Source organism: Oncorhynchus mykiss, chromosome 6 (genome assembly GCF_013265735.2).
Source record: "Oncorhynchus mykiss isolate Arlee chromosome 6, USDA_OmykA_1.1, whole genome shotgun sequence".
In the NCBI taxonomy this organism is placed as follows: domain Eukaryota; kingdom Metazoa; phylum Chordata; class Actinopteri; order Salmoniformes; family Salmonidae; genus Oncorhynchus; species Oncorhynchus mykiss.
The window spans coordinates 79946519-79963055 of NC_048570.1; the positions used below are offsets into that span (position 1 = coordinate 79946519).

The following is a 16537-nucleotide window of genomic DNA, read 5'->3' on the forward strand; positions in this document are numbered from 1 at the left end:
ACAGTGTAACTATAGCCTACATGACATTATTATGGACATAGAGCCAGATACAGTGTAGCTATAGCCTACATGACATTATTATGGACAAAGAGCCAGATTCTTCATTTGTCAAAACGTTAACAAAGCATGGATCATCATGTCACCAGAATAAGACCCTGGATATTTATTGGAAAGGCACATCAAGCCCATCACCTTGTACCTTCACCACCCTGTAAAGTTAACATATTTCATCTGTAGCCTAAATCGTAGTGGGAGGACCACACAAAATGTCATTGTGCAACTTAAATTGACTTCAATATTAGTGCACAAACGCGTTTTAGACAAAAAGATCCTACCTTGTCTCAGTGGTGCCGCTCTGTACCATCACTCATTCATATATCTTTATGTACATATTCTTTATCCCCTTACACTTGTGTCTATAAGACAGTAGTTTTGGAATTGTTAGCTAGATTACTTGTTGGTTATTACTGCATTGTCGGAACTAGAAGCACAAGCATTTCGCTACACTCGCATTAACATCTGCTAACCATGTGTATGTGACAAATACAATTTGATTTGATTTGGTGATTTTAGACACAAAAAGATCCTATATCCTTTCTACTGACAATGGAGATGTACAAACTACGGCATAAGGGGGAGACAGACAAGCCACCTGCTCTGAATGATGGGTCGCCACTGCCTTGTATAGTGTATTTTGTTTTGTCGACATTTGGAAAGTTACATTTATATTATATCTCTATGGGGAGCACGCCAAATCTTTTGATGAATTCCAAAACCAAAAAATCTCAAAGTGGAAGAGCAAAACTAAGATGACAAGGCTACCTGACTGGCAGGTGAGTGACGTACTTTACTCGCATAAAAAGGCTGGATGGAAAACTGGTTAGTAAGACAGTTTGTCAGCTATTTTTGGAGGCCTTGGTGGTGATTGTGTGTGTAGGTAGGTTCTCTCTCCAGTCTCTGCGTCTCCCAGCGGTAGTTTTGGCCTCTCTCTCCTATCTCCAGTCTCTGCGTCTCCCAGCGGTAGTTTTGGCCTCTCTCTCCTATCTGCAGTCTCTGCATCTCTCAGCGGTAGTTTTGGCCTCTCTCTCCTATCTGCAGTCTCTGCGTCTCCCAGCGGTAGTTTTGGCCTCTCTCTCCTATCTGCAGTCTCTGCATCTCCCAGCGGTAGTTCTGGCCTCTCTCTCCTATCTGCAGTCTCTGTGTCTCCCAGCGGTAGTTCTGGCCTCTCTCTCCTATCTGCAGTCTCTTCGTCTCTCAGCGGTAGTTTTGGCCTCTCTCTCCTATCTGCAGTCTCTGTATCTCCCAGCGGTAGTTTTGGCCTCTCTCTCCTATCTGCAGTCTCTGTGTCTCTCAGCGGTAGTTTTGGCCTCTCTCTCCTATCTGCAGTCTCTTAGTCTCTCAGCGGTAGTTTTGGCCCCTCTCTCCTCCCTGCAGGCTCTGCGTCTCTCAGCGGTAGTTTTGGCCTCTCTCTCCTATCTGCAGTCTCTTCGTCTCTCAGCGGTAGTTTTGGCCTCTCTCTCCTATCTGCAGTCTCTGTATCTCCCAGCGGTAGTTTTGGCCTCTCTCTCCTATCTGCAGTCTCTGTGTCTCTCAGCGGTAGTTTTGGCCTCTCTCTCCTATCTGCAGTCTCTTCGTCTCTCAGCGGTAGTTTTGGCCTCTCTCTCCTATCTGCAGTCTCTGTATCTCCCAGCGGTAGTTTTGGCCCCTCTCTCCTATCTGCAGTCTCTGCGTCTCTCAGCGGTAGTTTTGGCCTCTCTCTCCTATCTGCAGTCTCTTCGTCTCTCAGCGGTAGTTTTGGCCCCTCTCCTCCCTGCAGGCTCTGCGTCTCTCAGCAGTAGTTTTGGCCTCTCTCTCCTCCCTGCAGCCTCAGCGTCTCCCAGCGGTTGTCTTAGCCTTGTTGATCAGTGTGTGTAGGTAACAGTAGAAGTACATCAGGTTGTCGTACTGTCCTGTGTACTCCTGTCTCAGACACAGCTCCTGGTAGTCCTTGAGGAAGTAGTAGACAGCCTCTATGGTTGCCAGGTAGGTGTCTGGAGAACCTTTCTGATGGCGCCAGAAACACGTCTTCCTGGTCTTCAGCTCCACACGGAGCAACGCTGCAGGAACAGAGAAAAGAACAGTCCATCAGTCATTATCAGGGCCAGGAGTTTGTCCTGTTCACATTGTGACCCGACCAGGAAAAACTCTGGGCTCTTGTTGTAGGCTATAACTAGGTAATAACAAAGTAGTTATGTAATGTACAGCACTTTAAGCTACATCAATGCTGTCTATCATAATTACCCTGTAGTCTCTCATCTGTGATGATTCTGGTGGTCTGGTTCCATGTGCTGTCGATGAACACCACTCTCTGGAGGGGACAGGCCCCTGGTGTCTCAGTCTGGCCCTCTATCCCTGCTTCCCCTCCCCTCTCTTCTGTGTGTGTGGCTCCTGATGTGTGTCCCTCAGCCTGCTGTGTGGCCCCTGGCGTCTCCTCGGCTCTGGGCCTCTTTGGGGACGGTTCCTCATCTGGGGAGGCAGCTGACTTCATGACAGCCAGGTTCTGTAATCTGCATGTCATCTCCTCCACTGAGACTGATCCAGGACCAGGGAACACCAGCACTACCTAAACATGCACGCACACACACCCAATACTTGTCACAGTCATTTCAAGTCAACATAATACAAATGGTATTAATATTATCTAATCAGGTTACGTTAAAATGACACATTTTTATGTATATGATGTGGTAAACAAACTGTTTATTAGTTAATCAGGCTCACATTGTTCTCTGAATATTTGTTCATATGAAGATGAGGAAAAGCTGACTAACTTTGTCATCTTCATACTCAGGTATGCAGGGGTAGGTGTAGATGGTGACATCATCGGGGGCGAGGATCTTGGCGTGTATGGCTGTGCTCTTCCCATCAACCTCACTGGGATGCTTGATGATGTCAATCTTTATAGGGAGCTGCAAACACAAGTTAGAGGAAGTTTACAGTGTGATCAACCATGTTCATCCATTACAGGTCAGGTATTACCAATACAAACAGTCAACACAGGCACTGTGAATTGTCTCAAACTTGTATCTATACCTACACCATAAGTTTGATCAATTAGTTGAATCAGGTGTTCTTTCATGCTGGGCTGTAACAAAAGCCTGCATCTGCACCAGAACCGAAGTACACTTCAATTTAGTGTGTGAGGCACCGTAAGTAGTACCACTATCTCTGACAGCCCATGTCTGCAGGCTAGGGCTTTAATAAAACCAATCAGACTGGCCACTACAAGCCTGTGTGCTTTAATAAAACCAATCAGACTGGCCACTACAAGCCTGTGTGCTTTAATAAAAACCAATCAGACTGGCCACTACAAGCCTGTGTGCTTTAATAAAACCAATCAGACTGGCTACTACAAGCCTGTGTGCTTTAATAAAACCAATCAGACTGGCCACTACAAGCCTGTGTGCTTTAATAAAACCAATCAGACTGGCCACTACAAGCCTGTGTGCTTTAATAAAACCAATCAGACTGGCCACTACAAGCCTGTGTGCTTTAATAAAACCAATCAGACTGGCCACTACAAGCCTGTGTGCTTTAATAAAACCAATCAGACTGGCCACTACAAGCCTGTGTGCTTTAATAAAACCAATCAGACTGGCCACTACAAGCCTGTGTGCTTTAATAAAACCAATCAGACTGGCCACTACAAGCCTGTGTGCTTTAATAAAACCAATCAGACTGGCCACTACAAGCCTGTGTGCTTTAATAAAACCAATCAGACTGGCCACCAGAAGCCTGTGTGTGTTATGTTTAATAAGGCCAATAAGGAGAACAGAGCTCCAGATCTTTCCCTGACCTTGACAGAGGGGATTTCCTGCTGGCTGACGCCCACTAAAGAGCAGCAGGTGTAGCAGAAGAACATCCGGGAGCCTCCGCAGCTAGAACACTTCAGCCTGCCCCTCTGCTGCGCCTGCTCCAGCTCCCTGTGTGGAGCCAGCTTCAGACCATGGAGGGGAGGGGAGGCAGGGACAGGGTTCTGTTTGGTTACTGGTTTGGAGTCCTTGTCAGGTTGTTGGGTTTTAGCCAGTGGTGATTTGGGAGAGGAGGACACATCCACACCACTGGGACTGGCTAGCACGTCCGAACTGGACATCCTACTGACTGACTGGAGGTGGCTGACAACAAACAAAACATCAAACTGGAGAATCAGGTGCACAGCCTGGGACGTAGTTATACCAGTTAGCTAGGTAGTTGGCTCGCTACTAAGCAAGGCACAACAAATAAGTCAAAAGCCCATATTTCAAAACATTGCAATATGGATAACTCATTCAAAAGATATAGAATTTTAAATCAATGGTCACAAGAAAATGCAATGAGTCATTTCTAAAAAAATATATATATATGGTTTTAAATACATTAATACCAATAATGAAAAAATACAATGTTGACACAGGTATGTTGAATATTGGTCTATAGAGAACTTTTCTACCCATCTCAGCTAAAGTGGGGTGGGAAATACTCAGTAGTTAGTATGGTTAGTTTTGGAGTGGGACTGTGTAATACATACCCAGCAGCACGACGTTCTCCGCCCTCTCTAACACCCAATGCAATATACTGTAATAGACAGTACATGGGATACATATTGGCTTGTAGAAAGGTATAAAAGTTGTCTCAGCTAACGTGGGCTGGGAAATACTCAGTAGGGTCTCTACCATTAGCTGGTAATCCTCTGCTTTTGGCCGTTCTTTTTTTATGCAGATAAAATAGTTGCCGGCCAAATTGACCGGAAGAAAAAAACAATGGTAGACAGGCTATCAGTGTATCACCCACCACTTCACAATGGTAGACAGGCTATCAGTGTATCACCCACCACTTCACAATGGTAGACAGGCTATCAGTGTATCACCCACCACTTCACAATGGTAGACAGGCTATCAGTGTATCACCCACCACTTCACAATGGTAGACAGGCCATCAGTGTATCACCCACCACTTCACAATGGTAGACAGGCTATCAGTGTATCACCCACCACTTCACAATGGTAGACAGGCTATCAGTGTATCACCCACCACTTCACAATGGTGGACAGGCTATCAGTGCATCACCCACCACTTCACAATGGTGGACAGGCTATCAGTGCATCACCCACCACTTCACAATGGTGGACAGGCTATCAGTGCATCACCCACCACTTCACAATGTGCGCTGGAGGAAGTATACATTTTTAAAACATACTTCATTGTTTGAAACCCGAATGTTTTACCACATTGTGAGGCACGTCTTACATTGCTTGAAAATCCAACCATAGAAACATGGAGGCAATTATTTTAGAAAGACTTCATAGGCATCACACAAGTTTCAAGTTTGGGGAGCATATCATTTCTTCTACAGATCTGTACCAGTTATGATCTTCATATGCACATTTTCATGGAATAGTTTAATTTCAACAATAACATTTTTGTTTCTCAATCATTGTCTTGTGGTTAATCAAAACATTCTTAATGTTAATCAGCACCAGTCTCTGACATATGGACACATTTATACACTGATCATTGGCGGTTAAATAGCTTAAATGATCAGCTGGAGCTCAGAGATGGCCAATGCAGCCGTTGGCCTAGAACTTCCATTATCAACTAAGTTAAAATACATAAAGACGACAAATAAAAACAGTAGAAAATATATACTGATAAATTCGGATTCTTTCACATTCATCTCTCAACTCAACTTGTCTGTCTGCCTCCCTTTCTGTCTGTCTGTCTGCCTCCTTTGGATTGAGCTATCACTAGTGAAGCGCAACATTGTATCAAATCAATCAACTGGATCTGACCCAAAGCTGTCTCTAGTGAACTTGCAACGATCAACTAGTCTATTCCGGGCCCTCAGAGTTTCCTCAGAGATTTTTGCGCAAGGGAAACTTATTTTATGACTGGATATATGAGATCATAAGATTATGATATTTTGCTCTTTCACACCGAGGCTTGGTGATTATCGAGGGGAACTATTAGGAGACCTACTGTGAGGAACTATTAGGAGGCCTACTGTGAGGAACTATTAGGAGGCCTACTGTGAGGAACTATTAGGAGGCCTACTGTGAGGAACTATTAGGAGGCCTACTGTGAGGAACTATTAGGAGGCCTACTGTGAGGAACTATTAGGAGGCCTACTGTGAGGAACTATTAGGAGGCCTACTGTGAGGAACTATTAGGAGGCCTACTGTGAGGAACTATTAGGAGGCCTACTGTGAGGAACTATTAGGAGGCCTACTGTGAGGAACTATTAGGAGGCCTACTGTGAGGAACTATTAGGAGGCCTACTGTGAGGAACTATTAGGAGGCCTACTGTGAGGAACTATTAGGAGGCCTACTGTGAGGAACTATTAGGAGGCCTACTGTGAGGAACTATTAGGAGGCCTACTGTGAGGAACTATTAGGAGGCCTACTGTGAGGAACTATTAGGAGGCCTACTGTGAGGAACTGTTAGGAGGCCTACTGTGAGGAACTGTTAGGAGGCCTACTGTGAGGAACTATTAGGAGGCCTACTGTGAGGAACTATTAGGAGGCCTACTGTGAGGAACTATTAGGAGGCCTACTGTGAGGAACTATTAGGAGGCCTACTGTGAGGAACTATTAGGAGGCCTACTGTGAGGAACTATTAGGAGGCCTACTGTGAGGAACTATTAGGAGGCCTACTGTGAGGAACTATTAGGAGGCCTACTGTGAGGAACTATTAGGAGGCCTACTGTGAGGAACTATTAGGAGGCCTACTGTGAGGAACTATTAGGAGGCCTACTGTGAGGAACTATTAGGAGGCCTACTGTGAGGAACTATTAGGAGGCCTACTGTGAGGAACTATTAGGAGGCCTACTGTGAGGAACTATTAGGAGGCCTACTGTGAGGAACTATTAGGAGGCCTACTGTGAGGAACTATTAGGAGGCCTACTGTGAGGAACTGTTAGGAGGCCTACTGTGAGGAACTGTTAGGAGGCCTACTGTGAGGAACTATTAGGAGGCCTACTGTGAGGAACTATTAGGAGGCCTACTGTGAGGAACTATTAGGAGGCCTACTGTGAGGAACTATTAGGAGGCCTACTGTGAGGAACTATTAGGAGGCCTACTGTGAGGAACTATTAGGAGGCCTACTGTGAGGAACTATTAGGAGGCCTACTGTGAGGAACTATTAGGAGGCCTACTGTGAGGAACTATTAGGAGGCCTACTGTGAGGAACTATTAGGAGGCCTACTGTGAGGAACTATTAGGCAATCATTTGCAATGGAAGTAATAAAAAAAGAAAACTTTTGACTGACTGTGTGAGGTGAAGAAAATAATTACTAAAGCTCAGCTTATTAGTGGTGGACATGGTGATTTAAGACAATCAAAAATCGAACATCCCTAAATGGGCATTTTCTTACATTTGTGCCCAACAGGCCAGGTAGGCTACTTCTATGCGTGCTCAGGCGCGTGTGTTCCCTCAACATTAGACAGAAACAGAAACAAGAAACAAGGCCCATGCTCATTGCTCACATGGAGCACTCCAAACAAATGACAATGACTACTGAGTATTTCCCAACCCACTTTAGCTGAGACTGGTCAAAAAGTTCTCTCTACAAGCCAATGTGTATTGCTTTGGGGATTATAGATTTTTTTAAATTTGATTTAACTAGGCAGATTGGGTGGAGTGAAAAGCCAGCAGCAGGCTGTGCGACACAGCCCCCCACCAAAACTAGTAGAGACCCTACTGATATTTCCCACCCCAGTTTAGCTGAGACAGGCATAGCAGCGGGAAGTAAGGGTGCTGTGTCGCCAAAAAAAAATGGGGAAAAAAAATTTAACTTTTTGGGGGGGTTCCACAAAAGTAGTGCACTGGGCCTTTAATAGTGCTGTATTAGTGGACCCATATAGCCAGCCATCAACAGCCCCCCCCCCAAAAAAAGTTCTCTACAAGCCAATAAGTATCCCACATACAGTGTATTGCATTGCAGAGTGGTTGAAGTAAGGAGTCACCAGTACTCTGTATTAAACCCGTTGCCCAGCACAAGAGACCCATTTAAGTTTTGCAGAATCTATTGAATCATTTCAATAACATTATTTGTATTTTGTTAAAAGTGTATTTATTTAAATATAGCCTACACAATAGCTTAACATACCAGTATCTGTGTAAATTTATACAAATAAATGCGGTATAAATAATACAATATTTAAATTATCCATACATTTATTCAGAGGTGGTTGCAATGCTGTGAAAAAAAAGTTGTACCACAGAACAATGAGACAGATATTTCACCGGATGTATAAATGTGAAACTTCTGTGAAACTTCTTCTATTATTGCTAGAACGGGCTAATATAATCTGGCTAGCTCGTGCTTGGCTCTGCCCACTATGACTAATTTGTTCCGATTGGAAACGACAGGCTGTGGTCTATCTTGATTTAGTTATAAAACTATTTGGTTGTACTGCACTAGAGTGCTAAAAAATATATATATTACCAAAGTTTAGCATGTCTTTGCAGGGAGAATGCTGGGCATAATATCCTGTTGCTAGGAGAACGGTAATGTCAGCACTGCAGTGTGTAAGCAAAGAGTTGTACAACTAACTATTGTGCGAACTTAGTTAGCTAGAATCTTGTTGCAGATAATGTTAGCTAGCTAAATTAGCTTGAGGCTATAAAACACGTTCATATAGCGATACAAGGAATGTTTTTATCTAACAGTGGAAGACATAAATCCCATTTCACAATTCATTAACGTTACCTGTTTAAAATGAGACTTGGTCCAATTGATTTAGAGCAATTGTATATGTACTCTGAAGCCGAGCAAGCATGGACTCGCTCTACACCGGAAGTGTCAACCGGAAGAAGTTAGCGGCGCTAATGTTAATGACAGCTGTTACCTAGCAACGGAACACATGCGTAATATTTTGACACTCAGGGCTGAGCATCTTTGGAGGGTCAGAGACAAAACATGGCTAAACAACAAGACCCAGAGGACGATGAAGAAATCCTGAGCACGTTTGAAAAGTTTGTTCGGAATCAGGGACTGGTAAGAAAAGCCTTATAAACAATGGTTATTTATTAGAGACTGCTGCCAATGTGTTAATTTGACGTTAGCTAACGTTAACAAGTAGTTCCTAGCACAGTCCAGGCAAGATTACATAGTGTAGGCAATTTTGTTTTCTACCATGTGTTAAGCTGAAAGAATTCATTTGCTAATTATATACACTACCGATCAAAAGTTTTAGACACCTACTCATTCAAGGGTTTTTCTTAATTTTTTTACTATTTTCTACATTGTAGAATAATAGTTAAGACATCATAACTATGAAATAACACATATGGAATCATGTAGTAACCCAAAAAGTGTTAAACAAATCAACATATATTTTATGGTTGAGATTCTTCAAATAGCCACCCTATTTGAAGGAGTTCCCACATATGCTGAGCACTTGTTGGCTGCTTTTCCTTCACTCTGCGGTCCGACTCACCCCAAACCATCTCATTTGGGTTGAGGTTGGGTGATTGTGGAGGCCAGGTCATCTGATGCAGCACTCCATCACTCGTCATCTTGGTAAAAATGGCCCTTACACAGCCTGGAGGTGTGTTGGGTCATTGTCCTGTTGAAAAACAAACGATAGTCCCGCTAAGCTCAAACCAGATGGGATGGCATATCGCTGCAGAATGCTGTGGTAGCCATGCTGGTTAAGTGTGCCTTGAATTCTAAATACCAGCAAAGCACCATCACACCTCCTCCTCCATGCTTTACGGTGGGAAATACACATGCGGAGGTCATATTTGGACTCCAGACCAAATGACACATTTCCACTGGTTTAATGTCCATTGCTCATGTTTCTTGGCCCAAGCAAGTCTCTTCTTATTATTGGTGTCCTTTAGTAGTGGTTTCTTTGCAGCAATTCGACCCTGAAGGCCTGAATCACACAGTCTCATCTGAACAGTTGATGTTGAGATGTGTCTGTTACTTGAACTTTGTGAAGCATTTATTTGGGCTGCAATTTCTGAGGCTAGTATCTCTAATGAACTTATCATCTGCAGCAGAGGTAACTCTGGTTCTTCCTTTCCTGTGGAGGTCCTCATGAGAGCCAGTTTCACCATAGTGCTTGATGGTTTTTGCGACTGCACTTGAAGAAACTTTCAAAGTTCTTGAAATTTTCCATATTGACTGACCTTCATGTCTTAAAGTTATGATGGTCTGTTGTTTCTCTTTGCATATTTCTGCAGTTCATAATATGGACTTGGTCAATTACCAAAACAGGGCTATCTTCTGAATACCACCCCTACCTTTGTCACAACACAACTGATTGGCTCAAACGCATTAAGAAGGAAAGAAATTCCACAAATTAACTTTTAAGAAATGCATTCCAGGTGACTACCTCATGAAGATGTTTTAGAGAATGCCAAGAGTGTGCAAAGGATGTCCTCAAGGCAAAGGCTGGCTATTTGAAGAATCTCAAATATAAAATATATTTAGATTTGTTTTACACTTTTTTGGTTACTATGTGTTATTTCATAGTTTTTATGTCTTCACTAATATTCTAAAATGTAGAAAATAGTAAGAAATGAAGAAAAACCCTTGAATGAGTATTGGTGTTCTAAAACCTTTGACTGGTAGTATAGTCAACATAATCAACATAAATACTCACATATAACAAATAGGCCTACATCATGATACTGAAACGGTCTCTCAACGTTTTCTGTAGGTTGACTGGCCCGTGGCGTTTGAGGAGAATATAGAGATATCATCCCACTTCAAACATTACAGTCATCCCAGACAGATATATGACTACTTTAAAGTAAACGTGCCATTCCCAGTGGACGTCACCATGTCCTTCTCCAAGAGCATAGAGGAGCTATATTCCAAGATAAAACTACATGCATCCATAATGTCACAAGAACAGAGCAAAAACAAGAATGGGGAGTCCGTGTTTGATGACATTAATACATGTAAGTAGCTACACTACCCACAGCTCTCAAATTCACCATCAGGCCAAATTGTATATTTCTAACCCAGGTCATTGAAACATAGGGCTGCTGTGAAGTGGTGATACCGTTGCCATTATCTCAATGTTTCTTTCTCAGATAAAATGTATGTGCAAAGAGCACATCGAATCATGAAAGAGCAGGTAATGATTTCAGACAGTGAAATTGCAGAGTTGCAGTTATAATTATTTGTATTAGATTTTATCATTTATATAGGATGATTCTGATTTACAACAACATTGACTGTTTAATTCCAGAGTGAGGCAGTGTCGCGGAGCTTGGACATCAAGGTGAGTCTGTTGTCTTGTCTGTTTATGGCTCTTTACACCATGAGGGACATATCTCTCTGGTGTTTACTTAGTTAAACTAATGAGTTGTGTTTCTCCAGGACTATGACTACCCAGGGTTTGATGCAGTCGAGGACACTGACATCCCAGGACATCCTGATGCCTTACAGCATTTGGACAGAGTATCAGAGGCCCAAGGCTTTAATGTACGTACCTTCAAACTCAAATCTTGTGTGTGTGTGTGTGTGTGTGTGTGTGTGTGTGTGTGTGTGTGTGTGTGTGTGTGTGTGTGTGTGTGTGTGTGTGTGTGTGTGTGTGTGAGAGAGTGTGAGAGTACCAGACCAGAGTTCTGCTCTCCCTCATCACAGGGGAATACTGTGGCAGCTCTGCAACCAATCACATTAATCTAAGGAGCAGCCAGGCTCCTATTAAAGTCCTGTAGTATTAACAGTTCCAGGCTGCATCCTAAATGGTACCCTATTCCCTATATAGTGCACTACTTTTAAACCAGGGCCTGTAGAGTTTCCCATAGGGCTCTGGTCAAAAGTAGTTTAGTATACAGAAACGGAGAGACAAATGAAAGGCAGAGTAAACCAGCGCTGGGCTAGGTCTTATTTATGACCACAAACACTAATATCCATCCATTGTACTGAAAGCCAGATGTGGCCGGTCCGGGTGATGGAGAGCAGACTTGTTATGTTATGTCAGGTCTCACAGATACCTGAGCTGTCACAGCTTTTAGGAAAAAGAGAAAGGGATCGCATGCAAACTTCGCATGCTTGTCAAGCACATGTGTATTGAATGTGGCCCTCTCCTGCTCTCGGTGCATGCGGTCGGATTCGACTGCATTCCAAGCACACATGATTAATCTCTCACATATGTACTGTAGCTATGCTGCTGTGTGTCAGTCTTTAACAGCAGGGTGGATTGGTATTCATTGAAAAGTAGATTAGAGATTAGCTAGTTATCTGTAATGCTTTATTTAACACTGCTGTGTCAGCTGGTATTTACCGACACAATTGGGAACTACCTACCAACAGTAAGGTCATGGTGGCTGTTTCACTGAGTTATCAAAATACTAAAGAATAATTATTGAGCAATTATTATGTAATTACCACTTTGCAATGACCATTTAATTGCTGTGTGTACATAACAGAACAATTCCGTCTCATTGGGGTTAGGCTAATCATCATTAATCCTGCCGTATGTGTGTGTATGATTCTTTACTGCAGCCAGGCTTCCTGAAGATCTGGAGGCCGTTCTTTCTGTGTGATCTGTCCGTGGCTGTTCTCAAAGACACATTCTGGTGGTTCTTCCTCCACAGATTTAAGGTGACTTCACTCCAACCTTTGGGATGCACTATATCAACAGACAATGCAACCAAGACATGTAACTGTGATACATATATTAACATGAGGCAGATGATGGGGAGGCTCGTCTTTTACTCCAGCCTGTACAGTACATCCATCTGGTAATCCAACTGGTAATATAGTATTTATAGATGAATGTGATTTAGAGGAAATGCGTGCAGTGAAAATGATCTTATCTGAAGGTTTCTGCCAGATTCCACAACTAAGTTATGATATACTCAGTATTAAGCAGAGGCAGTCTTACACACGTATGCACAATAGAACTATTGAAATATCTAAATATTGTACGTAATAGTTCCTGATAGAGTTGAGTAAATGATGAAATGTATAGCTCTGTGCGTACATTTATTTTAGAATATGTTCTGACAGTTGTTGATGCTGTCAGGTTAGGTAGCCTGCAGTACCTTACAGTGTGGAATTGTGTGTCAATATCCTCCCAGCCTAATGTGGAGGAGGAGAGCCAGTTGTTTGATCGGATCTCTGGAGCCTTTGTCTCTCTGCTGATGACCGTTCAGATGGACCTGAAGGACAAGCTCTTTAAGGTACTTATGTATATTTAACAAACACTGTTATCCAGAGAGACTTACATTCAGAGCATTCAGCTGTCACAGTCATTGCAAGTAGAACCTTCTTCAAAAACAGCTGCTGTCTGCAAAATCACTGCTTCTAACTTACTTGAAGAAAAGACAAGTATCAGTGTTTGTGCAAGACAAGACAAGTGCACCAGTTACAGTAAAGACTGTGTGTGTGTTCCAGGTATATGCAGACTGCCTGGCCCAGGCGGTCTACGCAGCGTTCTACGGAGCGTTCCCTGAGTCCATGGAACGTCTAGGCCATGACTTCAAGACAGACCTGGCTGACCTCATCTCCCTCTGGGTGTCAGGTTAGTGTTATTGTTTGGGTCTGGTGATCATGGCATGCAACCACATCACGCTGTATTTAGAGAGCAGTTTAACATCTAAATGCATTACAGACTTTCTAAACAACAAAATGACAAACTGTAAATGATAAAGAACAACAAAGATCAAATCAAAATCTATTTGTCACATGCTTGGTAAACAACAGGTGTAGACTAACAGTGAAATGCTTACTTACGGGCCCTTCTTAACAATGCAGAGAGAAAATAGAAATATTTTAGAAGCAAATTGTAACACGAGGAATAAATACACAGTGAGTAATGATAACTTGGCTATATACCCGGGGTACCCGTACTGAGTCGGTGTACAATGTCATTTAGGTAGATATGTACATATAGGTAGTGGTAAAGTGACTACGCAACAGATTGCAGAGCTGGAACCTGGGCTTGCAGATAATAAAAAGTAGCAGCAGCGTATGTGATGAGTCAAAAGAGTCAACGCAGACAGTCCAGGTAGCTGTGTTGTTATCTATTTAGCAGTCTTATGGCTTGGGGGTAGAAGCTGTTCAGGGTGTTGTTGTTTCCAGACCAGCACCGGTATCGCTTGCCATTCGGTAGCAGAGACACCAGTCTATGTCTTGGGTCTGACAGTTTTTGGCCCGTCCTTTTTTTAAATTTAAATTTTATTTTTTCACCTTTATTTAACCAGGCAAGTCAGTTAAGAACAAATTCTTATTTTCAATGACAGCCTAGGAACAGTGGGTTAACTGACTGTTCAGGGGCAGAACGACAGCTTGGGGATTTGAACTTGCAACCTTCCGGTTACTAGTCCAACGCTCTAACCACTAGGCTACCCTGCCGCCCCTTTGATAAGAACAACATACATTTAGTGTTTAAAAATAGTTTGCCTGTCTCCTATTTGTCTCTGTTAGGTGTGAAGCCCACCCTGTTGTCATGGCAGAGCTGGAACCTGGGCTGGCTGGATCCTGTAGACACGTCCGGGAAGAGCCATGGAGAGTCAGCATGTGGTAAGACCTGATCTACTGACCTGTTGTTTCAGATTTACTGAGGGTTTACATCTACTGACCTGTTGTTTCAGATTTACTGAGAGTTTACATCTACTGACCTGTTGTTTCAGATTTACTGAGAGTTTACATCTACTGACCTGTTGTTTCAGATTTACTGAGAGTTTACATCTACTGACCTGTTGTTTCAGATTCACATCTACTGACCTGTTGTTTCAGATTTACTGAGAGTTTACATCTACTGACCTGTTGTTTCAGATTTACTGAGGGTTTACATCTACTGACCTGTTGTTTCAGATTTACTGAGGGTTTACATCTACTGACCTGTTGTTTCAGATTTACTGAGGGTTTACATCTACTGACCTGTTGTTTCAGATTTACTGAGGGTTTACATCTACTGACCTGTTGTTTCAGATTCACATCTACTGACCTGTTGTTTCAGATTTACATCTACTGACCTGTTGTTTCAGATTTACTGAGGGTTTACATCTACTGACCTGTTGTTTCAGATTTACTGAGAGTTTACATCTACTGACCTGTTGTTTCAGATTTACTGAGAGTTTACATCTACTGACCTGTTGTTTCAGATTCACGGAGTGTTTACATCTACTGACCTGTTGTTTCAGATGTACTGAGGGTTTACATCTACTGACCTGTTGTTTCAGATTTACTGAGAGTTTACGTCTACTGACCTGTTGTTTCAGATTCACATCTACTGACCTGTTGTTTCAGATTCACGGAGGGTTTATATCTACTGAGCTGTTGTTTCAGATTTACATCTACTGACCTGTTGTTTCAGATTCACGGAGGGTTTACATCTACTGACCTGTTGTTTCAGATTTACATCTATTGACCTGTTGTTTCAGATTTACTGAGAGTTTACATCTACTGACCTGTTGTTTCAGATTTACTGAGAGTTTACATCTACTGACCTGTTGTTTCAGATTTACTGAGGGTTTACATCTACTGGCCTGTTGTTTCAGATTCACATCTACTGACCTGTTGTTTCAGATTTACTGAGGGTTTACATCTACTGACCTGTTGTTTCAGATTCACATCTACTGACCTGTTGTTTCAGATTCACGGAGGGTTTATATCTACTGAGCTGTTGTTTCAGATTTACATCTACTGACCTGTTGTTTCAGAATCACGGAGGGTTTACATCTACTGACCTGTTGTTTCAGATTTACATCTACTGACCTGTTGTTTCAGATTTACTGAGGGTTTACATCTACTGACCTGTTGTTTCAGATTTACTGAGGGTTTACATCTACTGACCTGTTGTTTCAGATTTACTGAGAGTTTACGTCTACTGACCTGTTGTTTCAGATTTACTGAGGGTTTACATCTACTGACCTGTTGTTTCAGATTTACTGAGGGTTTACATCTACTGACCTGTTGTTTCAGATTTACTGAGAGTTTACATCTACTGACCTGTTGTTTCAGATTCACATCTACTGACCTGTTGTTTCAGATTCACATCTACTGACCTGTTGTTTCAGATTCACATCTACTGACCTGTTGTTTCAGATTCACATCTACTGACCTGTTGTTTCAGATTCACATCTACTGACCTGTTGTTTCAGATTCACATCTACTGACCTGTTGTTTCAGATTTACTGAGAGTTTACATCTACTGACCTGTTGTTTCAGATTTACTGAGGGTTTACATCTACTGACCTGTTGTTTCAGATTTACATCTACTGACCTGTTGTTTCAGATTTACTGAGGGTTTACATCTACTGACCTGTTGTTTCAGATTCACATCTACTGACCTGTTGTTTCAGATTTACTGAGAGTTTACATCTACTGACCTGTTGTTTCAGATTTACTGAGGGTTTACATCTACTGACCTGTTGTTTCAGATTTACTGAGGGTTTACATCTACTGACCTGTTGTTTCAGATTCACATCTACTGACCTGTTGTTTCAGATTCACATCTACTGACCTGTTGTTTCAGATTCATGGAGGGTTTACATCTACTGACCTGTTGTTTCAGATTTACTGAGGGTTTACATCTACTGACCTGTTGT

The 16537-nt window shown here is 42.5% G+C and overlaps 2 protein-coding genes across 5 annotated transcripts in view; one reads left to right on the forward strand and one right to left on the reverse strand.

The window, feature by feature from the left end:
- Positions 1–1393: 1393 nt before the first annotated feature.
- On the reverse strand, positions 1394–8832 carry LOC110518059 (tRNA-uridine aminocarboxypropyltransferase 1-like). Of its 4 annotated transcripts, XM_036981066.1 has the most exons (6): positions 8727–8819; positions 4547–4593; positions 3836–4154; positions 2811–2948; positions 2281–2602; positions 1394–2099 (listed from the first exon to the last, which is right to left on the reverse strand). In XM_036981066.1, the coding sequence occupies exons 3-6, from the start codon at positions 4130–4132 to the stop codon at positions 1867–1869; spliced, it is 990 nt and encodes a 329-aa protein (XP_036836961.1). In that variant the 5' UTR covers positions 4133–4154; positions 4547–4593; positions 8727–8819; the 3' UTR covers positions 1394–1866. The 4 variants fall into 4 exon arrangements, with proteins under 4 accessions (XP_036836961.1, XP_036836963.1, XP_036836960.1 ...); XM_036981068.1 differs by lacking the exon at positions 4547–4593 and having other exon boundaries at positions 1394–2096; positions 8727–8832; XM_036981065.1 differs by lacking the exon at positions 4547–4593 and having other exon boundaries at positions 8727–8832.
- The window catches only part of LOC118965045 (protein FAM227B-like), a 109977-nt gene continuing 101720 nt past the window's right edge, over positions 8281–16537 (forward strand). The window contains exons 1-9 of the mRNA XM_036981785.1: positions 8281–9014; positions 10687–10930; positions 11066–11109; positions 11224–11256; positions 11355–11459; positions 12486–12584; positions 13064–13165; positions 13380–13506; positions 14412–14507. Coding sequence (XP_036837680.1) covers positions 8937–9014; positions 10687–10930; positions 11066–11109; positions 11224–11256; positions 11355–11459; positions 12486–12584; positions 13064–13165; positions 13380–13506; positions 14412–14507 — 928 coding nt within the window. The 5' untranslated portion in view covers positions 8281–8936. The remainder of the gene's footprint in view (positions 9015–10686; positions 10931–11065; positions 11110–11223; positions 11257–11354; positions 11460–12485; positions 12585–13063; positions 13166–13379; positions 13507–14411; positions 14508–16537) is intronic.

What these genes read in the sequence shown, in the direction of transcription:
- LOC110518059 (XM_036981065.1), bottom strand. Translation starts at nt 4,132, where the DNA reads ATGTCCAGTTCGGACGTGCTAGCCAGTCCCAGTGGTGTGGATGTGTCC. An exon ending in AGGAAATCCCCTCTGTCAAG is followed by an intron (nt 2,949 to 3,835) that starts GTCAGGGAAAGA and finishes TTGTGTTTGCAG; the next exon opens with CTCCCTATAAAGATTGACAT. An exon ending in CACAGATGAGAGACTACAGG is followed by an intron (nt 2,100 to 2,280) that starts GTAATTATGATA and finishes TCTCTGTTCCTG; the next exon opens with CAGCGTTGCTCCGTGTGGAG.